At 39.9% G+C, this 24,398-nt stretch overlaps 1 protein-coding gene across 1 annotated transcript in view; it reads left to right on the top strand.

Annotated features, from left to right (window-relative positions):
* Positions 1-24,398, top strand: part of ntsr1 (neurotensin receptor 1 (high affinity)) — a 63,067-nt gene that overhangs the window by 30,322 nt on the left and 8,347 nt on the right. The window contains exons 2-3 of the mRNA XM_010731502.3: positions 9,352-9,553; positions 17,583-17,667. Of these exons, the coding sequence (XP_010729804.1) occupies positions 9,352-9,553; positions 17,583-17,667 (287 nt within the window). The remainder of the gene's footprint in view (positions 1-9,351; positions 9,554-17,582; positions 17,668-24,398) is intronic.

The following is a 24,398-nucleotide window of genomic DNA, read 5'->3' as shown; positions in this document are numbered from 1 at the left end:
CTGCAGTTTAAATGCCCGGGCCAGGGCAATTGGGCACAGTGGATTGGCCGGCCGGGGAGGATGCAGGGGACGTCGCACACCAATCCCGTTTCCGGGATCGGCGCCATCAGGACCACACCTTCTTAGTAGGGATCCAACCCCTTACCAGCCACGCAGACCTGAATTTACATACGGGAAAGACACCACACACACATATGGCCGACCGGCGCGCGAAAGTCTGGTTCTGTAGTTCTGTCCAGAGAGAACATGCAAACTCCAAACAGAAAGTTCGAAGAGCCATGAACTTGCTGGCGATGGGTTCAAATTGCGTGAGGCAACAAAACTAACCACTGCACCTTGTTCACCCATTCTCTCACTGTCCCTTCAGAGTCTTGACTAGTTTAACCTTTATAGGGTACTCATTGAAATACTTCTAACCCTGGAGTGTTATTGGTGAAGCAGAAGACATTTTTTCTTTTTGACTTTTAAAAAAGTTTCAGTTTTAGGCTGCAACACTCGCCCACCTAGGGTAAAACAAATTCCCCAAAAATGTGAACATTTATTCCAAATTAACAAGCACAGTACCATGGAACTTATGACACTTTTTTCTTGTGACAATTTCAAAATATCATGCGCGAGATACAGTGCAAAAAATGTTAGGGTTAGGATTAAAGTAGGATCCATTAGGGCCATAGCAACGCTACTGTGACGTAGCCTGACATTCGCTGATTAGTCACATTATTTTGCCCTTCATGAGAGATGATGCACCATTTTAAAAACCCATGGAAGTGATCTATATGGTTCCTCGCCCAAAAAGGGTTAATAGTTTTTGATTTTTTCCCACCTGTCAACAAAATGTTTGTGTCTGTGTTTTCTCATATTATCTTCTACAGTATTTGTCTGTTGTGCATATTCAAAAGCACGTCCAATAAAACACCCATTCAGACATGTGACGGGGTAATGATGATGGAGTACGGATTAGTAATGAGATCCACCAAGGATACTTCAGTAATCAGGCAGCACAGTCCAGAAACTCTTGTTACTGTCCCTATAATTCATTACTCACCATGAATGGGGGCCATTATTGTAGGAAAACAAATGTGTGTGGACAGTATGATTGTTCTCATCCATGCGTGTGTAATCAGATGTGCAAATGTGTAAAAGCATTGATATTGGGATTTATGCACGTTATTCATGCCAAACTCATGTATGGGTGGTGCAGCATTTTTCTGGTTTTAGAAGCGCATAAAAGTTTCAAATATCTCAAATTTTTGTGAAAGGTTGTAGAGTCGCCGCCTCGCGATGTACAGTTGACACAGGTAAGCCCAATAATCAAGAGTAGATGTGTGGTCTACACCAAATGAGATGTGAGGAATATTCACAGATATAATTCCAACATCGAAGGAGGTGTTAATATCAGTATGTTGTGAACAAGGGGGTCATGATATCCTGATAATATTGTAGTTAGTCAGATGAGCACAGTGTCTGTGTCAACCGCCACAGCTGTTAATTCTGATTCTGTAAAAATTCACCCTCAGTACAGTTGTCATGAATGATTGCTATGAGACCAAAATTTTTGTACCAGGCTGTAAACATTTGTTTTGCTGGAGACTTGTTTTGAGAGCCTCAAGTGGCAGCTTTTGCACTTCCACATTGAGCAACTGCTTGCCAGCATTCCAGTTATTCCAGTTTATTCATTTGATAAAAATGTGACAAAACACCATGTTATACTTGCTTCCTACTGTATATGACTCAATAACAAACATAGTAAGGTGTGTGGTTACCTTTTTAAAGTGAATTCAAGAGGGAAAAAAACATTTCATTTACCTTTAAATATTTGTGTTCTTATCAGGTTTTAAGTTGTCTCATCACACCCACTTCAGTCACATCCCCAGAAAGATAAGTGGGACAGCAGTAGTTAGTCGTAAATCTCTGGTGACAAGGAGATAAATTAGAAAAATGGCTTTGGAACACTTGATAAGTTATATATTTGTACAACCTGAAGGCCTGGCAGCGTCAGTGAAGGGGCTGTAAAACCCTGTTGTTCTTACAAAGCTACATTCATTTTAAGATGTATAATTTACACGTAGAGTTTCCTTCTGTGCACAAGTCAAAATAAAGAACCCTCTCTGTGTAGCTTCTCCCTACAATCATTGTTATCCAGTATCTCACTTTCTTTGCAGTCCTAATTACCACACTTAGCTCTGCCAGTTTTTTGGCTCTTGTCTTTTTTTTTTCTCCTTCCACCCGAGCAGCAGCTGCTCACTTGCTCTTTGCTTGCTGCTTTTCTTCAGCTCCCTATTTCATTTTAATCAGTCATCAATGTCGACGAGGCAGGGGGGGGACCCTCAGAAGTCAGACAGCCTGTTCCATAACACATTAACATTTTTCATCTGTGATTGTCTTTCGGAAAAACACAGCACTGCATCTGTGTGTGTCTGTGTGCGGTGGTGTCGGCTGAGTGGGAATGCTTCAGGGAGTGTTGATGCACATATGCAGTTGCACATGAGCAATATCGACACAATTAACACCCGTGCATATTTTTCTCACCTTTTCTCCAAACAGTCATAGAGTAGCTCCAACACGAAGAGCTACTTCTGTAAGCTGTGATAAGGATGTCAAGCAGCACCTCCTCTCTCTTCATTTTTTTCCCTCTCCACTCTCGCTCTGTTCTCCTCTGTCATTAATCTTCACTGCTCACTTTCTTCTCCTTCTTTTGTTCTGTCAGCAGCGGGGCAGCTCCTTGTGAAGAAAATGATTTGTGTCAACTTGCATTCCGAATTTCATACAAGTTGTCATTCAAAATGTTAAATGTGATTTCCAACAAACACATCGCGCGTCTTTGAGTGTGTCTCACTGGAACTTTTGAATTGCATGGAAATGACTGTGGGTTGATGTGTTTTCATCATCAATCATTTCCCAGGAAAACGAATCAAGAGCGGAAAAGCTTTTGATTCATATGTCTGCTGAATTAATTTAATGAAAGGATGACTGCGTTTCATTGAAGTAAAATGCATGCACAAAAAGTGGGCCACACAATTTGTTTTTGCTGCAGCCCCTATTTACTCTCACAAGTACGTCTGTGATTCATCTGACTGTCGCCCTGTTTCCCTTACCCTCGTGTCCTTCCCTTCTTGTTTTCTCTTGCCACTCCAACTCTTGTCTGTTATCTCTCTCTCTCTACCCGGGGGTCCACATTTCCTAATGGGTTTTCCAAGATGAGATGTAACAGAGCTTTTGTTTTATTAATTCTGAATCGGACATCATTGCTAAAACAAACCCATATTATCTATTCAAAGTCACGCACACATGTCACTCGAGCTGAGAGTGTAATCATTTGAGTAATTATTCAAGCAGAAACAAAAAAATTTACCACACTTTATACTCATCTAGTTTCAGGTTCTGAATTGTACAGATCTGCTGCATTATTTATGTTTTTATCTTAGGATTTATTGGCCAAATATGAACACACATTAAGGGATCTGACTCAAGTTGCTCTAATGTTAAACACAGCAACAACTTAAAGAAGAGAGAAAGAGACATTATTGATAAAAAACAAGGACAACAAAGCTACAACTGGAGGTTTTATGTGTGTATATAAATATAATATAAATACCAACACATTTCCTACGAAAAGGATTGCTTCATATCATGGAGTGGGTGTTTATGGGTGTAGATTATACGATGAGCACAGTGTGAGTTTACTTAAATAATATTTTTAAATCATATTACAGTTTATAATTTGAAAATGAATGTTTTAGTGTCAGGAACCAGTTTGTCATGTGACACCATGTGATGACTGTTATCAGAGTGATGGTCTGTGGGAACAATCTATTCTTCTGTCTGTCTGTTAGCATGCATGTTATAAATGATGAGTCTGTAGCTACGCAATCTGTAATTCCGCCGAGTGGCTGCTTGAGACTGGCTGCAGAAGTGAGTCTCTCATAAAACACCTATATTAAAATGTCTAGCGTACAGCAGAAATGAATATGTAACTGGTACAAACAACAGTTTTAAAATTTAAAATGATCTATTCATGACAACTGTACTGAGGGTGAATCTTTATGGAACTCACCGTTCAAATTATTTAGACTTAAATGTAAGCAGAATTAACAGTGTGGACGCTTGACTGACATATAAAAAAGGGAACTAAGGGCGAGCGAGTGCTGTTAAACGAACAAACAAATATAACAAAAAAGAGAACTCTAAACAGAGCCTATAATATCTAACTAGAAAACCCAAACGAGAAAGAAAAACCTCACTATCTAAATCTAACGCTAAATAACAAAACACACATTGAAAACAGCAGTTTAAATGCCCGGGCCAGGGCAATTTGGCGCAGCGGATTGGCCGACCGGGGGAGGATGCAGGGGACGATGCACCAATCCCAATCCTCTCGGTTTCCGGGATTGGCGCCATCAGGACCACATCTTCTTAGTAGGGACCCAACCCCTTACCAGCCACCGTAGACCTGAATTTACATACGGGAAAGACACCACACACATATGCGCCGGGGCAAAACGGCGGCAGCCGTAACATAATTAATGCATAATATTACTGGTTCTGTAGTTCTGTCCAGAGAGAACATGCAAACTCCAAACAGAAAGTTCGAAGAGCCATAAACTTGCTGGCGGATGGGTTCAAATTCAGAACCTTTTTGCTGTGAGGCAACAAAACTAACCACTGCACCTTCGATTCACCGCATTCTCTGACCTCACTGTCCCTTAAGAGTCTTGACTAGTTAACCTTTTATAGGGTACTCATTGAAATACTTCTAACCCTGGAGTGTTATTGGTGAATAGCAGAAGACATTTTTTCTTTTTTGACTTTTTAAAAAAGTTTCAGTTTTAGGCTGCAACACTCGCCCACCTAGGGTAAAACAAATTCCCAAAAATATGTGAAACATTTATTTCCAAAATGAACAAGCACAGTACCATGGAACTTATGACACTTTTTTCTTGTGACAATTTCAAAATATCATGCGCGAGATACAGTGCAAAAAATGTTAGGGTTAGGATTAAAGTAGGATCCATTTGAGGCCATAGCAACGCTACCTGTGACATAGCCTGACATTCGCTGATTGGCTGAAGAAAGTCACGTTATTTTGCCCCTTAATTGAGAGACGTGATGCACCATTTTAAAAACCCATGGAAGTGATCATATATGGTTCCTCGCCCAAAAAAGGGTTAATAGTTTTATTGACTTTTTTTCCCACCTGTCAACAAAATGTTTGTGTCTGTGTTTTCTCATATTTATCTTCTACAGTATTTGTCTGTTGTGCATATTCAAAAGCACGGTCCAATAAAACACCCATTCAGACATGTGACGGGGTAATGATGATGGATACGGATTAGTTAATGAGATCCACCAAGTATACTTCAGTAATCAGGCAGCAGTCCAGAAACTCTGTTACTGTCCCTATAATTCATTACTCACCATGAATGGGGGCCATTATTGTAGGAAAACAAATGTGTGTGGACAGTATGATTGTATCTCAATCCATGCGTGTGTAATCAGATGTGCAAATGTGTAAAAGCATTTGGGATTTATGCATGTTATTCATGCCAAACTCATGTATGTGGTGCAGCATTTTTCTGGTTTTAGAAGCGCATAAAAGTTCAAATATCTCAACTGTTTAGTGAAAGGTGTAGAGTCGCAGCGCTCGCGGATGTCACAGTTGACCCAGGTAGCCAATTAAATCAAGAGGTAGGATGTGTGAGTCTACAGCAAATGCAGATGTGAGGTTAATATTCACAGATATAATTCACAACATCGAAAGAGATGGTGGTATTAATATCAGTATGTTGTGAACAAGGGGTGTCATGATATCCTGATAATAATTGTAGTAGTTACAGATGAGCACAGTGTCTGTGTCCAAGCCGCCACAGCTGTTAATTCTGCATTCTGTAAAAATTCACCCTCAGTACAGTTGTCATGAATGAATTGGCTATAGAGACCAAAACTGTTTTTTGTACCAGGCTGTAAACATGTTTGTTTCTGCTGTGAGACTTGTTTTGAGGCCTCAAGTGGCAGCTTTTGGCACTTCCACATTGAGCAACTGCTTGCCAGCATTCCAGTTAATTCCAGTTTAATTCATTTGATAAAAATGTGACAAAACACAATGTTATACTTGCTTCCTACTGTATATGACTCAATAACAAACATAGTAAGGGTGGGGTTACCTTTTTAAAGTGAATTCAAAGAGGGAAAAAACAGCATTTCATTTACCTTTTAAATATATTGTGTTCTTATCAGGTTTTAAAGTTGCCTCATCACACCCACTTTCAGTCACATCCCCAGAAAAGATAAGTGGGACAGCAGTTAGTCGTAAATCTCTGGTGACAAGGAGATAAATTAGAAAAATGGCTTTGGAACACTTGATAAGAGTTATATATTGTACACACCTGAAGGCCTGGCAGCAGTCAGTGAAGGGGCTGTAAAAACCCTGTTGTCTTTACAAAGCTACATTCATTTTAAGATGTTATAATTATACACGTAGAGTTTCCTTCTGTGCACAAGTCAAAAAAAGAACCATCTCTGTGTGAGCTTCTTCCCTACAATCATTGTTATCCAGTATCTCACTTTCTTTGCAGTCCTAATTATCCACATTAGCTCTGCCAGTTTTTTGGCTACTTGTCTTTTTTTTTTCTCCTTCCACCCGAGCAGCAGCTGCTCACTTGCTCTTTGCTTTGCTGCTTTTCTTCAGCTCTCTATTTCAATTTTAATCAGTCATCAATGTCGACGAGGCAGGGGGGGGGACCCTCAGAAGTCAGACAGCCTGTTCATTAACACCATTAACATTTTTCATCTGTGATTGTCTTTCGGAAAAACACAGCACTGCATCTGTGTGTGTCTGTGTGCGGGTGTCGGCTGAGTGGGAATGCTTCAGGGAGTAGTTGATGCAATATTGCAGTTGCACATTGAGCAAATATCGACACAAATTAACACCCGTGCATATTTTCTCACATTTTCTCCAAACAGTCATAGAGTAGCTCCAACACGAAGAGCTACTCTCTGTAAGCTGTGATAAGTGCTGTCAAGCAGCACCTCCTCTCTCTTCATTTTTTTCCCTCTCCACTCTCGCTCTGTTCTCCTCTGTCATTAATCTTCACTGCTCACTTTCTTCTCCTTCTTTTAAGTTCTGTCAGCAGCGGGGCAGCTCCTTGTGAAGAAAATGATTTGTGTCAAACTTTGCATTCCGAATTTCATCAAAGTTGTCATTCAAAATGTGAAATGTGATTTCCAAAAACACTCGACGGTCTTTGAGTGTGTCTCACTGGAACTTTTGAATTGCATGGAAATGACTGTGGAGTTGATGTGTTTTCATCATCAATCATTTCCCAGGAAAACGAATCAAGAGCGGAAAAGCTTTTGATTCATATGTCTGCTGAATTAATTTAATGAAAGGATGACTGCATTTCATTGAATGTAAAATGCATGCACAAAAAGTGGGCCACACAATTTGTTTTTGCTGCAGCCCCTATTTACTCTCACAAGTACGTCTGTGATTCATCTGACTGTCGCCCTGTTCTCCCTTACCTCTCGTGTCCTCTCCTTCTTGTTTTCCTCTGCCACTCCTAATACTCTGTCTGTTATCTCTCTCTCTCTCACCGGGGGTCCACATTTCCTAATGGATTTTCCAAGATGTAACAGAGCTTTTAGTTTTATTAATTCTGAATGAGGACATCATTACTAAACAAACCCATATTATCTATTCAAAGTCACGCACACGTGTCACTCGAGCTGAAAGAGTGTAATCATTTGAGTAATTATTCAAGCAGAAACAAAAAAATTACACTTACACTTTATACTCATCTAGTTTCAGGTTCTGAATTGTACAGATCTGCTGCATTATTTATGTTTTTATCTTATGGATTTATTGGCCAAATATGAACACACATTTAAGGAATCTGACTCAAGTTGCTCTTAATGTTAAACACAGAACAACTTAAAAGAAGAGAGAAAGAGACATATTGATAAAAAACAAGGACAACAAAGCTACAACTGGATGAGTTTTATGTGTGTATATAAATATAATATAAATACCAACAACAAATTCCAATACTGAAAGGATGAAGTAGTATTGCTTCATATACATGGAGTGGGTGTTTATGGGATGTAGGATTTACAGATGAGCACAGTGTGAGTTTACTTAAATATATATTTTAAATCATACAGTTTATAATTTGAAATGTGAATGTTTTAGTGTAAGGAACACAGTTTGTCATGTGACACCATGTGACTGACTGTTCATCAGAGTGATGGTCTGTGGGAACAATCTATTCTTCTGTCTGTCTGTTTTAGCATGCAGTGTTATAAATGATGAGTCTGTAGCAAGCCGCACCATCCGGTGCTGGGAAATGAAGCCAGTGTGGAAGTGCTAAAATCTGTACTTCCCCAAGTGGCTGCTTGAGACTGGCTGCAGAAGTGAGTCAGTCTCCATAAACACCTATATTAAAATGTCTAGCTTCACAGCAGAAATGAATATGTACCTGGTACAAACAACAGTTTTAAAATTTAAAATGATCCTATTCATGACAACTGTACTGAGGGTGAATCTTTATGGAACTCACCTGTTCAAATTATATTAAGACTTAAATGTAAGCAGAATTAACAGCGTGGACGCTTGACTGACATATAAGTCCCGTTACAGATGGCTTATTAGGGCACCATCATCATTTTGTCCGCGGTTTAAGCTGATGATCCAAGTTTTAAACAATATTTAGATTAGCCGGGAGGTGGAAGGAGCAGTACATCCAACATGGCTTCAAAATGGCACTTCGGCTCTGTCCATTCTTTATCCTTTCATTGGTCTGCAGTGATCTCTAATAGTATAATATAATCATTTTGTATAATATTCTGTTGTTTCGGACTATTAGTTGGACATCTGATGTTGTCATTAGGCTGTGGGAAATTGTGATTGGCATATTTTACATCGTACAAACAAAATAATAAAGAAAATGAGCAGATGAATCAATCATGACAACAATCATTACTTGCAGCCCTACTTTTGACTTCTTGTTCAGTTAGCTGTCATGGAAGGTGTTGGCCTAAGGGTTAGGTGTCATGCAACATGTGTGCAAGAGTAATAGGGGTAAAATCCAGAACACTATAACCAGCAGATGATCCACTCATTAACTCTTGAGCCACAGCTGCAGAATTATCCAGTCATTTATAACATGATTTATTTTCGTGTCTGTTCTTCACCATCTCATTATATCTTGAAATCATCTTAGTGGGATCCAATCCAACAGATTGGAAACCGATCATATAAAAGGTGACTGTTAAAAAGAAATCTTGGATACGATATTTTCTGACCAGTGTTTTCAGCTCTCTAACATGTTTATGGCCTTCTGTGTTTCCTCTGAACAGGTAAATGCCTTTCTGTCCTTTGTGATACCCATGGTGGTCATATCTGCACTGAACGGAGTCATAGCCAATCAGCTGCTGCGAATGTTCCGCGAGGCCGAGCAAGACAACCGTGTCTGCATCGTTGGGGGAAATCCCACCATTCTGAATGTCACCGTGGAGCCCAACCGTGCTCAGTCGCTTCGCCATGGAGTTATTGTTCTACGTAAGTGCACATTCCCCCACACACACTCACATACACAGGGGCTCAGGAGGTAGAGCGGTTTATCCACTAATCAGATGGTTGGTGGTTCAATCCCCAACTCCTCCAGTCTGCATGACAAAGTGTCCTTGGGCAAGATGCCGAACCCCAAATTGCTCGAGAAGGCTGCGCCATCGGTGTATGAGAGATATGAGACGTAGTGTAAAAGCCTTGAGTGTTTAAAGCTCTTTACAAAGCCGTAGACATCACCAACAGGTTTCTGAATGTTGGGGATCTCAGCTGGCCCTGGCCTCCTGGCTAATCTACTCTCATTGATGGACTTGAGCCGGGTGAATAACGCCTGAGTGCTCAAACAAGCCACCTCTAACCGCACCCACTTGTCAATCAAAGTGGCCACACTTAGTTCTGCATAAATTGACATAGACTTCACTTCACAGCCATGGAGGTTGCTGCATGGTCAAAGGTCATCAGTGTTTTGCTACAGCACCAGTAAAGACATTTTAATAATAATAATATTAATAGATTTAATTTATAATGCACTTTACATTTGAAGCAAATCTCAAAGTGCTACAATACACACACGTAATACACGCAGACAAAGCAACAAATACTGTATATCACAACAAAAGAAATTAGGTTAAAAACAATATGATTTGGAAAAAATGAAAGTTTTATGTCCTTTTTTAAAACTTTCAAGGGTCTGTGATGCGCACCTTTTAGCGTGTCCTCAACAATTTGTGTCCATGTCACCACACAGCAGGGGAAACTGACATCACACTCAGTGAGCATTTATTTACAGGCACATTCTCATGCAAGCACACTTCAGTGATATAATAAAGACACATTATCTTAAATGATCCAAATTGCCAGTGATCTGCACATATGCTGCAGTCATGTTACTAAAAAAAAATACTTACTCCATATAAATATAGCTGCCTGTTTCAAGTTTTTGTTTAAAACCATAATCAGGAGAGGAGAGGCGTCAGGAATTAACAGTGAATAAAACCCAGGTGTGCCAAGACCAGAGGCAAGTCAAGCCCAAGATCAATCAGCATAGAGCCTCCTTAGGTAGCAAATATTCAGCAAATCTCTTCTGGCTCAAACCTCTGGCTGTGGTGTGGTCCCAGGCGCCTCAGTCAACACTGCATCGCAGGATTTATTTTTGCTGTGTGTTTTACAGATGAACTCTCTGTAGTTTAGGAAGCCAGACAGACAGCTTCACAGCTTCTCCTCCTGTTTTCATCAATCACTTTCTTAAAAAATAAACAGAGCTATTCTCCAGTGGGTAAACGATTCCAGATCAGAGTAGAATCTAGTGTTTATTCCTTCAGAAACTCCGGCTCTGCCCTTGGCTCTCTCATCCAGAGCTCGACGGCGCCTAGCAGCTGTCTGTCGGCAAGCAGCCGCCCTGGCCCTCTGATCCACCCGGCCCTCCTCACACAACACTCTGCAAATGTTATAAGCCTAACCGCATGCCAGTAATCAACTGACAGAGCTGGTATTCATTAACTGCTGTTTACTGACACCTCTACCTGCTCATGATGATGAAGATGATGGTTTTATTGAGTTTATTGAGGTTTATGTATAAATATGTAAGACAATAAGAAAAAGAAAAAAACATGAACCCTCTATTTACCATTATAGTGCACTGTTATTTAAAACATTCAATATAAAGAGACATGATTTCAATGCACATATAAAATTATGAAATGAGGGATATTAATGCTAATAGAAATATAGGCGACATGTTGGAAACTAACTGAAATAGGCAAGGGCAAGTATTGATATGAAGAAAAACATGCACAGCATAGAAAAAACATAAATCATGTACATACTTACATGTTACTGTATAATGATTCTTTTTGTATTTAACCTTTCACTGACCGTTAGCAGGTTGCTGTTGGCAACCATTCTGTGAAATTGGTTATCAACTTATAGTCTCAATCAATCAATACCATCCACTTTTTAACATATAAAAACAAAAGAACAGAAAAACGTGCACCGCAAAATAATTATATTTAAAAGAATTGTGGCATCAGTGATAAGTAAATATTGTTGTTAAAATCAGAACCAGAACCATTACTTTTATCTGTCTCTCAGCTGCACTGCTGGTACTTCTGCCACAAAAGAAACTAATCCTGATCGAATTCTGTAAAGTATCAGATCGAAACATAAATAATAAAGTTTTTAAATGTTCTTTTATGTCATAATTTCAATCATATTTTCATTTTCTGCAACCAAAAATTTTTTTAAACCAAAGCGTTGAGCCCTGTTAATTATGTGTGATTAACTCTCATAGTTTGACATTTTTGCCGTTTCATTAGGGATTCATAAGAAAACACATAATGTCTTACTATAATAATTCCAGTTTTATTGTACTGACCTATGTCATGCTAATTTTTTTTGGCTTAACTGGATCAAGTAGGATGTAGCGGACAGATGAGTCCCAATCACAGCAGTCATTGCCAGTGCCAGACAATTTTAATGACATAAAAAGGATTTTAAAATGATTTGTTATACAACTCTGTACGATTGCCATTTTTATCACACAGATGTAATTTAGAGTGACACTGTAATGTGCCTCATGTGCTGTGCTCATCAATTATGAAGGAGGACTGAGGCTGTGACAAGAATGGGGCACAATTTAATTCATCCATTCTATCTCCTCTGTCCTTTTTTTAACTCAATCAGACTTGCTCTTTATGTGTGTGTTTGTGTGTGCATGTGTCATAATGTTTCAAATTTGAATGAATTTCCCACAGCATGAAAAAGCTGTTTGTCATAATAAGCCTTTCTTTGTTCCGCTGTTTGGCAAATCGACACCAGCCATTATTAATTATTTTTCTGCACCATAAAACTACAGATATGGCCAACGTTAATTAAAGTTGGTGAGTCATGGTTTCCAGACATAGCCCCAGACTTAGCTGTGTCACACAGCTGTGGGGTCATTTGAAAATTTTCTCATACAGCAAAGGAACAGACAATGACCTTTTCTTTGAAGGTTTATCACATTCAGAAGAAAGACATTTACTGTATTAATCCCACAATGAGAAAATATTTTTTTAACCACACACAAACATGGCTTATAGACATGCATATGTTGAGATGGACTGCCCTGGAAGCATTTAGATGTTCGCTGCCTTGCCCGGCAGTACTTGATATTTCTCAAAAACCATGATTACCGGTAATTCAAGCCTTAAACAAACAAATCACTCAAGGGTGAGACTCGAGTTCTGCTCAAACTGGGCTCTTATGAGTAGCTCATATGAGGTCCCTCTCAGGTCTGTCTTAAAGGTTAAATTATTTATGTCACTTGTTGTGCACACTAGATGGAATGGTAATAGAACATATAATTGCATTAACAGCTTTTTAACAATAGGCTCTTCTTTTTGCAACAGTCTTTATTCAGAGATGTAGCACTAAGGTGTCTTTACTTTAACCCACAAATACAGAACGTTTATCAGTCTTAATCACAAAATGCATCAGTGGTTAAGTGCATTTCTTCCCATCTGACTGACACCCTGTAAATTAATGCATTTGGGGAAGCTATGGCTCAGGTGGTAGAGTGGGTTGTCCAGTAATCAGAGGGTCCCTGGTTGATTTATTTGGAAACTCAGTGTTATCCTGTGAGTGTGTGTGTCAGTGTGAGCACTTTGGATAGGAAGCGCTACAGCACTCCTGATGAGCCTTTACCATCAGTGTATGAAAAATATGTGACTGTGTTGAAAAATCAATTTGAGTGGTCCAGAAAAGAGTTTTATAAATACATCACATATAAAGTCTATTTACAACCATTTTGATTTCAGGTATTAAGAGGTGGGACATTTTCCATATGCATTCATTAGGAAGGACATTTATTTAATGACATTACACATAAAATAAAGGCAAAATTTCGAGAAATGTAGGTTTTTAGGCAACCAACAGAGAGAGAATGTCTTTTCCAAAATGTTGAAGTTGTCTTGCCTTTGAAATTGTTGCGTCCAGGTCAGGCCCTCTGTCATGTTCCACGTAATACGCATTCTTCTACCTTCAGATCCTTTTCAATGTTTCCAGTAAAAGATGAGTGTAGATGAGGTCTGTCCACAACACTTGGGGTCTACCTGTCAGGAAGTCAAGGGTCCACATGCACAGTGAGGTGTTAATCCCCAGGTTTTGTGATCAGCCTGGAGGAAATAATGATGTTAAATGCTGAACTGCAATGTTTAATTTAATTTAAAGTTTTTTAGGCTACACAGTTTTGTGTATAGAGGCTGTGCAGTTGAGTGCTCAAAACACAGCTCTGGGATGCTCCGGTGTTAAGGATGAGTTAAACCAAGTTGACTCCTGCATCCTCTGTGCCAAGCCTGGTCGAGTTCAGGCAGACGAACCCCTAATAACTCAACAGTGACACTGGTGGGATGAACGTCTATCACTTTGCCTGTACAGTATGCTTACACAAGGACACATTGGTAAAAACATCCATAACATTACTAATGGTGTTTTGAAACCAAGGTAAACATTTTAGTTTAATTGTCACTTGCAGCTCATGGTTAAAATGTACAGTACAAAGCCATATTTTAAAAGAGCTGGGGCAGGGTAGATTGGATTCAAAATGACTGTTTCTGATAAATGGTTGTGTGTGTGTGATGACTGGGTTACCAATAGGGACTGACTGAAAATAACAAATGGCGATGGGCAGAAAGTCCAATCCAGAGCTGCCACTCTGGAATAGAATCCAAACAAATGACAACCCTGTCTGCTGCTGACTTATTGATAGTGGGTGTAGTGCACGCACACACACACACACACACACACACACACACACACACACACCCACATGTATTTAAGCATTCCTGTACTGTAAGTGTTCCTGTTGATGTTCTATAGTTCAAGGACATAGATGGATGTTCACAGTGTACATTTGTACATGCACCACGAAATAGAAAAACAATCAGTGCCAAGTGTTAGGCCCAATTCAAACCAAATCAAGTGTTGCGGGGAAAACACAAGACCTGCCAATCATCTGAATTGGGACAGCCGTTTTAGCCTGCAGCAGTGGGGGCCACTGGGTATGTGGAATAAAAACACAGCATGTGTCTACGCTTGGTTGATTTCATATACCTAGCTTCTACATCTGTGTCTAGCTTGCAGTTCAGACCGCAAAATATCGACGCCAAGAGGCTTTGTTTGGTTTGTGTTCATTTGCTTGAGAAGGAAGAGACAGAGAGACAATGGTGGTCAAGCATCAGAGACAGTGAATAAGAGAGAGGGAAGGCATCAGAGAAATAAAAAGTTATTTTCTGATTGTAATGTTCAGCATGAACATGACCACATACTCACACCCTTAAACACCTCCACACAACACTGCAACTAATCGCTGTAACACCTGACTTGGTGTGAACATGACCTTAGAGACACTGTGGGCTGAGAGTCATTCTTGAGTGCACTTAAGTGTTGCCCGAAGAATACCTAAGCTGTACTTCACCACCTGAGGAGATCTTAACACGGAGCCTTGATGGATAAGTAGAAGAAAAAGTGGTGTGGTGGTGTCTGCAGTGGATGTTCTCTTCCTTTATGCCCCAAATCTTATTTAAAGCAAATATAACACGTTTATAAACACTGACATGAACATTTGAACATTGCTGCTTGACTTGAGGGAGTGAGGACAATTATGAAATCAAGAGAACACAGGTGAGACAATCCCATAATTATACATTTTGAATATTTCTTATTCTTAAACTATTCCATATCTTCACAATCAGAAGAAAACACAATTAGCTTACTGGATATAGCTAAATGATGGACATGGAAGAGGTTTTAGAAGTGGGTATACTCAATACAGCCTAAAAAATAAGTACTTCATATAGTTACTGTATATATACACTGCACTACACCACAGATGGACCTATGTTAATGCATTGTCCCCTCACAAGCATCCAAATTTGTAATTTTGTAATCACGATTTTAGCAAATAGCGGAACAATGAGTTTAATTTGTACTTCTGAAGTAAGATAAACTTTTGAAAAGAAAATCAGATCTTCTCAGCAAACACAGTACTTCTGAACAACAGTAATTATACCTAAATCTTTGCAAAGGACCGCAGGCATCACCAAACTTCTCGAAGAAACTTTCTTCTAACTTCTCCAAACTAGATTTTAGTAATTCTCCTTAATCTGTAGCTTCTGTTACGTATCCCATGGTTTAATGCCATTACAGATTGCCTTTGGATATTTACTTCCTATAGGTGTTTGGAAGGCTGTGGGAGGGGAGCTGACTTATTTAAAGCTTCTGTCTTGATTAAATCTGAGCCTATGGCAAGGGAGATGAATAGCCCAAGTTTGGCTGAATGCTGAGTGTGCAACCTAGAAGACTTTTTTTTCAGAATAGTATCAGAAAGTTTCCTCTTGCAGAGCAGGTAACCTGGACTAAAGCACCACTGTAAAGACTGCAGTTTGGTTATAGATAACATGGATTTGATTTATAGAATTCATCTTTTTTTGCAGACAGCGTTATTCAACACCACAGCCAAGGTTTCAAACGAGAGCTAAATTAGCTATTTTGATGTGAATTCTTCCAGAGGCAAGGTGAATCCAATTTTCCAAGAGAAATATAATAAATGTAGTGACAAGTGGCTGTTGTGACGAAAACTGTATTGACAGAAGAGGCATTAGGGAGGACTGAGCTCAGCTTATAAAATCCTGCAGGACAGTTTCACCTGCAGTCCTCTGGTGCAGTGTACTGGCATGTAAACTCAATCACAACAGTATGGATAAGTGTAATAGTAGACAAAAGAGAAGAAAAACACCAGCCATCCACCTACATGTCACAGCAGAAATAAACATGTTTACAGCATAGCATCATGCCTGTGATCCAAATCTTTGCTGATATTCAGATTAGCTGGGAGGCGGAAGTTGCAGTACAACCAACATGGCGGCGGAAAGCTTCACATATTTTCGGCTACAAAATGAAACCTATGGGTTATGGCACTCATGTTCTGTCCATTCTTTATACTGTCATTGCTGTCATCATCTGCTGATCAATGGTGGTGGGGTCTCCAATATGATGATATTTTTACCCTGCAATAGATGGAAAGTTTGGGGCCATCTCAAAAGTGTAGCAAAATGAACAAGAGGTCTTGTCTTTGTGTGCCAGCTTTGTGTTTGCAGCTCTCTCATATTTTTTCAAACACATTTAAAACCAACTTCAAACACTTCAGACCAACTTTGTCATTTTGGTTTGCTCTCATTATATACACAACATGACAAAAGGACAAAGTGACAGGTGCATAACCCGGTCACCAACATGGTCAGTAGTTAAAGCTGCAGCAGTAGAGCTACACTGACATCTAAGGGATATTATCTGATTCAGTGTGACTTATCGTTTCTAAAGATGTCGCTGTGTCCATTTTTAACATCAACTGCTAATAGCGAATTCAACAATGTTTAATGATGTCAATTTGCCAGGGGCCAAAGTCACTGATACATCATTAGAAAAGTCAAAACGTTTCAGTCGGGAGACAGTTGGGAAGTAAGACTGATCACCTCAACAAAAGCTAATTTAAGTCAGTAATTAGTGAATGTAATGAGTTTGGAAGTGTTGATCAGAGAAAAAAAACATTTTTGGAGTTCACTCAAATTTGAAGGAAGCCATTTCTGCAAATTTGAAGTCACTAAACAACAGGTAACATGTAGAAACACTGACTGAAGTAGATCCTCATCATCCACAATTTGAATAAAGCTGAGAAAAGAATTCCAAAGGGTTCACTCTTGTTTTCTCGGCACTGTATCTACAACTTCACTCCTATTCATGTGGCTGCGATTCAAAGTATTTTGCTGGTTTTCTTTCCATTCTTGTGTTCGCAATACAAATATATAGTTATTGTATTTGTCAAGTCTGAATCTCAGACAGTCACATAATAATCTTCAAACATTGTGCACAAATAAGCCACTTTCTGCAACAATGTTATATTTGTTTGTGTATATTGCTCTGTCTCCTGTATTTTTTGTCTTCTTACCGGCTCCTGATGCTATCTCTCTCTCTCCCTTGTGTCCAGGCGCAGTGGTCATTGCCTTTGTGGTCTGCTGGCTGCCCTATCACGCTCGCCGCCTCATGTTTTGCTACATCTCTGACTGGTCCGAGTGAGTAATGATTCTTCGAAGCCTCTCATCTCCTTCAGAAGTTTGTTTGCTCACTTGATCTGTGCAGAAATGCACTGATGTGATGTGTACAAATGCACATTCATATAGACCTTTACATGCATGACCATTTACACACACAGACCCTTTGTACGCACAAACACAAACGATGGCTGTAGCCATCATTTAAAGGGTCATCAGTTAAAAAGGTCTGACAAAGGAGACAGGCAGATACATCTTCCTGATTAGATTGCCTTCATTTAACATGAATCATCCTCTCTCTCTCTCTCTCTCTCTCTCTCTCTCTCTCTCTCCTCTAACGATTAACCCTTCCAAACTATATACTGTTTCCCTAATTAAATCAAACAGACACCATTTCAGTAAATGGATGTTAGAGCTTGGGAAGCCTCTTTCTTCTACTCTGTATGACGGATGGACCGAGTGTATGTAAATGTGGGAACGGAAATTCATACATCTTCTGCTAACATGTTGTTACTGTAAACACACTGCCTATTCAGCCAATCAAACACACAAACCACAAAGGTGTGTGCGTCTCCTCACACACCAGAATTTAGAATTTAATTTAGGATGGACTGACATCAAAATTCATTTTCATTATACTGCTGGTTTGTTTTAGTAAAATTTTGTATTTGTATTTATTTTTCTGCAGTGATAATAATACAGTAGTGCTCTCCAGAGAGCATGAGGCAATGTGGATGTTATGAATAAATGTTTAGAGTAGTGAGTTTACAAGACAAGCTTACTGCGCTGTGAGTGTAAACCTTCTGAACATTTGTTGCCCTTCTATTGACTATGAACAGCATAGTGATATTGGGATAACATGAGTTAAGGTTTGAGTTGATGGTCATGCCATAGGCAGACCTTTTTTGGTTCTACGAGGAATCCTTTACCCATGTGTTCTTCAAAGAACCAGTTGCTGCAAAGGGTCAACACAAGAACCAGTTTTTCTGAGAGTGTAGCTTCTGTATTCTATCTGAAACTTTCACTTTCCAAGTGGAATACAGACTGAACAGCACGATAGCACTCTCTGAATGTTATAGACATCTCAAATCGTCATTGTACATAACCAATGCTTTGTTGACTTGAAGGAAAAAACATCTAGTGTCAACGATATACAAGAATATACAGTAATTGTGTCGGTGTGTAATGAAACTGAGTTGGTAGTTTCCTTTAAGCAACTCGTAAAAACAAATCAAAAATTATATATACAGAAGTTATACAGTTCAAAAGTGGATGAAGAGTGTGCAAACCCTAACCCTTACCAAGTCGTTTCACTGTAAATGCATCTTCACATCCTGCACATTGGTGTCCCACCACATAGCTCGTGCTATTTTTTCGAGTCCACCGTTGTATCTTATGCTCGGTAAAGGAGTACCAATGATCTTCTGAGTGGTTTTAATTACTTGCTGCAGAGTTCTTCTGTCCTGGGACGTGCACACCCCATGTTTGTTATATGTCCAACCAGGATGCTTTCCATCTGTAGAAGTTAACAAGAACTCAGAATAGGAATTTTACTTTCTCAAGTGCCATTAAGGAAAAAAGTCATTTCTGAGCTTCTGAGCTGACCAGGGTGGAGATGTGAGAAAAACATGACAGGTTCTGTGTGAACCTGTTAATCTGCCCCACCTCAGCTCTACCTTTTTAAACAAGGGTCTGTGTTTTGGCCTCCTTTTCCCTAAAGTTAACAATCCTTGGTTCCTTGGTTTTGCTGACATTGAGCAGGGTACATTGAGTCAGTTGTTCCGTCTCTGGAGGGTATAACCCAAAGGAGACTGTGTTGAATGCTGAGCTGAAATTCAACATGTAGGTATTTTCAAGGTGTGTGAGGACTGAGGAAGAGGACTGATGCGAACTGGTTTGGGTCCTGACAGGCTGGGGTGGCACTTCATCAGAATGGGAATTGAGTGCCACAGGGTAGTAATTGTTTAGACACTGTAGAGATTGTGGCTGATGAAGTGGCTGAATCAGGTGGGAACACTCTGCTGTCACAGTGATGATTTCAGTGATGACATTGACCAACTGGTTGGCACATGTGTTTAGTCCACAGACAGGGATATATCAGGCCAGCAAATTAATTCACAGTCACAGGATTTTTTTTTTAAATTTTGGATACTGACAGCAGGTGATCCTCTGGAAGCGGAGAAGACTTGACACCTGACTTTTTGAGGCGATCAAAGCGAGCGAATTGTGGCAACATGGCCTCAAACATGATGCACCTTTGTAGTCTGAGATGTTTTTGATCACCTGTCACGAGTCTGTCATGTTCTCTGTCCAGTCTTTGTTGATGTCTCTGTGATGCCAGCTTTCAGTCTTCGCCTGGTTGTCCTGCTGTCCAAAAGGCAACTTTTTTGACTCTGAATAGGGCCTTTACTTCTCTATTCAAATTTCTGGCTGGGGAACGACTTGCCAAAGATGGCAATCCAATTCTTCATATGGAAGTTGCTGGGCACATCATGCTTTGTCTGATACACACATAACTACAGCTAAACTACTAAAACTCGGTCCCAGATTTACCCTTGTCCGGCGGCTTCTTGCATGGTCACTCTCATTTTCTCTTCTAACATGAACGACTCAACCCTCTTGAGTCTCTTCTACTCTGTCATTATGTCCATAGAGGCTACCGAGTCTGATTACCCTCTTACCCAGCTCCAGTTCTGGCATGCACCAGCTGTACTACTCACTCTTCTCCTCCTAAACCACATTTTTTCTCTTGTCCAAAACTCACCCGGTGCTGTGATCTCACAGCCCTGAAGTGACCTAGCATTAGCTAACAGCAGCTACAGTTTGCAGCAGTTTCCTCAAATGTCCATCAAGTAACTCTGTAAGTCACAGAGCACAGCCAGAAAACAAAGGGAATCAGAGGTAAATTGTGTGTTGGGTTCCGATGGGTTTATGCCTGAACACATCCTGTAGACACAGAGAGTGAAGCTGCCAGGGGCGCAGATAGTGGGTGTGTCAGGTGTGTCATGACACACCCACTTTTGAATGACCGTAGATCCGTCCCACCAACTTTTATGTAGCTTAACGTTTTTTTTTGTTTTGTTTTTTTTTTTAAACTTTGTCTTCTTCAAATCTTCTGATTCAAGCATCACGAGGAAACCAAAATATGAATTAACATAATATTTGGTTTACTGAGGTGTGTGCTGATGTGCATGCGTTGTGTGTAACAACGCGTACGCATCAAGCAAGTGACTCGTTTGGACTGTGCAGCAAAGAGTGTGGAGTCGTCGTCGACTTTGGTTGCCACGGTTACCAACTGATCACTTGGACAGCTAGCTGCACGTTCAGCACGGCATGGCATGATGAGAAGGACAACAAAAAAGCAAAAGACTATTGCGTCATTTTTTCAAAAAGTCACTTCTGTAAGTAAATTGTACTTTTTAAATATATACTTCACACTTCAGAACTTTCGCCTTCTGTCTCCGCGTAGCCTGTAGCCTACATGTAAATACCTCGTTGGACATTAATAACGTAATGCCGTTTTAATGTTAATCTGACTTTCCTCGCCACGCACGAGCATAGGCCTACTGTTTAACAAGGACTGACTAAACGCACGTAGCCCACCCAGTTTCTCAGCATTTTTTAAAACGAGTTTAGCATTTTTGTGAGGGGGTTTCTGTGTGTGATGACAGTTAATAATTTGTTTTGTGTTCTATGGTGGGGATTTTTTGGACAGCACTTAGGAGCACTATAGTGTGAGAGTGGGTGTCAGGCTGGCAGCCTGGGGGGGGGGGGGGGGGGGGGCAGCTTCGTCCCCCCCAGTTTCTCAAACCTATCTGCGCGCCTGGAAGCTGCTACACCTCCTGTGTAGACACACAATGTGTAAGCAAATCAATAAGCAGGAAAGCTTCTTGACTTTTGCGCTGGGTGAGTCATTTTCATTCATCTCAATGGGCACCATCTTTGGACTCCGATATCCTGTTGCTTAAATGCAAATGTCAGTCATTCACACAATCCAGAGCTCTGGAATTGAGACACTGTTTCCACATATCTTTTATCATCTTTTGGAGGATGGATGATTGTACACAATAGTCGCATTATCAGTATGGCTCACAGAGGAGAAGTCAAATATCAGTCATTCTTTGTTTTGCCCTCAAATCAGATAAGAAATCTTTTGAGAGCAAAGACGAGCAATAGCTGTTTCACAACATTCAAAGTAAAAATTATTGGAAAGAGTGATTTTTTTATTTTATGTTCTGTTATATACATTGATGAACAGAAGCGACAGAGTGGCTGTAATATATTCTTTTAAATCAGTCGGAGCATGTGTCTCAGATAAGGCCATGTCATGTTTCTTATTTCCAGCGTTTGCTTTGTTCTTCCACATGGCTGTCTGATGAGGAGCTCTGAGTTTAAATCATACTGCTTATCTGCCTGCTTCTGAAGATCAAAGCTCCTCTAAGTGTCTTCAATTTTTATGGGCTTCTGTTTATTTGTGCACAGCTAAATATATTCAATTTTCTGTTTTTTTGCATGGAAGAAGCAAGCAATCTTTATTTCCTTGAATTTGCACTGTAGTGCTTTTCTCTTTCGAGATCTTTTGATCTTAAAATTCTGATTTACCTGTGAGGCAACAAAACTGCAATCATACTCAAATTAGCCACAATTAGTCACATTATTTAATCATATTCAACACATTGTTGTGGTCAATATAACACATCACTGAGCAACTACTCACCATCCAACACTAGTTGTAAAAATGTGAGCAGCTGTTATAATAAGTGGTTTATGCTAATGTATTGGTGTGTCAATGTGTGTTTTCTGTGTCACGCCTGCAGTGGAGGCATTATTATGAGAAGCAGGCACTGTTATTATTTGCTCAGTAGGTTTTGTTGCTACAGGCACCCAATAATCCACAGGCGACGGCATGAGCATGGCCGTCATAAAAATTGGATCGCCCCTCCTGCGGCATGAAGCTACAGATGAAGAAGGCAAATATTATTGTTCTGTGTGGTAAAAACAGCAATAAAATAAGGTCATTGAGTCAAAGTCAGTTAAGAAAATTAGATTGTTTTTATATATATATATATATTTTATCTTTCTTGCTCACTTGTCTCAGCTATCAAGTTTGTTAGACGAAGGACACTCAGGCAGTGAAGGAGTGAAAGGGCTGCACCCTGCTGGCCTGTACTTATTTTTGTCAATATAAATGATGCTTTTATCAGTGCTAGTGGCATTCATTTTTTCACTTCATATTGGAATAACCTAATATCATGTTGTACAGATGCCTGTTTGAAGAGAGAAACAAGAAACCCTGCTGTGTGCACACAGTTGGTGCCTAAGTGTTAAAATCTGGGATGCCTGCAAGTTTCCACAGAGCACGTTGGCCTTAGATAGAAGGTCATAGAAGGTGTCATAAGATACAGTAACTCCTATTATTTTACGGTGTATAAATAAAACTGAATTCAACCTAATAGATTTATCAACAAAGTCTTGTTGACATCCTATCCCAGGAGCCTATCCCATCTGACTTTTGGTGAGAGGTGGGGTACACCCTGGGGAGAACACGCAAACTCCACACAGAAAGACCCCAGCCGAGATTCAAGCCAAGAACCTTCTCGCTGTGAGGCGACAGTGCTAACTGCTGCAACACAAGGGCGCCCAGTCTTGTTCACATGAGACATATAATTACATTTTTAGAAGATAACACTGTTTTTAAACTGCAGACTAGCTCATATAAATTAGGCATTTAAGCCAGAAATGAAATATACAGAATTTGAATTATAAGAGGAAAATAATGCTCCAACTCTATTTTGTTGCTTAACAGCCAGAGAGGTTCAAACTATTAAATGTAATAAGGATATAAATTAGAGAGACTAAATGTGATGGGCGGTTTAGCCATTCAAACAAACACATTTGTGTGAATGCATCTCTAACTCGCTGTTGTGCAAACATAAAATAGCTTATACAAATCTCCAGACAACATGTGCTGTGACTTAGCAGTTAATTAGATTTAAATCTGTTGAAGAGCTGACGTTGCCTAGAAGGTGCTCTCTGACGCACAGCTCATTGTTAGTTTTTTCTCTTTAACACAATGTGTACACAGACCAACACAACATTTTCCAACATGTAAAGGACAGTGTTGAATTCAGTTGCATCTAGCATTGTAGTTGAAACCAACTGAATACCCCTCTCCTCACCCTTCCCTTTTTGAGCATTTAGGAGAAATTACAGTGGCAAAAAAAGTGAAAGGCCCCACTGAGAACCAGTGTTTGATTTAAGCAACATTACGTGAGAGGGCGTGCTTTAACGTCATTATTGTCATGACAGTGATGCAGTCACTGAAGTGCCAATAACAAGTTAGAGCCAGTGCCGTTGCTAACATAACGCACATTACGCGCTGCACTTAGGGTACCGGATGCTGGAGCAAGTACCAAAATGGCACAATTATCATCATGTTATAAGAGCAATGTAATTCCCTTTGCGAATACAGATGTGCATAACGTGTGTGTATAAGGTGTGAGTGGATGAGTGAGAGAGAGAGAGAGCAGCAGAGATGAGCGAGTGAGTGAGCGCGTGTGGATGGAGGAGCTGCAGGTTAGCTCCCCCATCACCCAATGGTTTGTTCCATTAGGCTACAGCAGTCAGACACACACCTGACATCAGCCCTAAAGCAATAAAAATATGGCATCAAAAAGACAACATGGGTCTGCTGCTGAGAAAAGAAAAAAGAAGAAACAAAAAGATGAGGGAAACATTGTATTATTTAATAA

This window comes from Larimichthys crocea, chromosome XV (genome assembly GCF_000972845.2).
Source record: "Larimichthys crocea isolate SSNF chromosome XV, L_crocea_2.0, whole genome shotgun sequence".
NCBI classification, from domain to species: domain Eukaryota; kingdom Metazoa; phylum Chordata; class Actinopteri; family Sciaenidae; genus Larimichthys; species Larimichthys crocea.
Note: the sequence above shows the minus strand (reverse complement) of the source record. Positions and strands in the feature narration are given on the sequence as shown.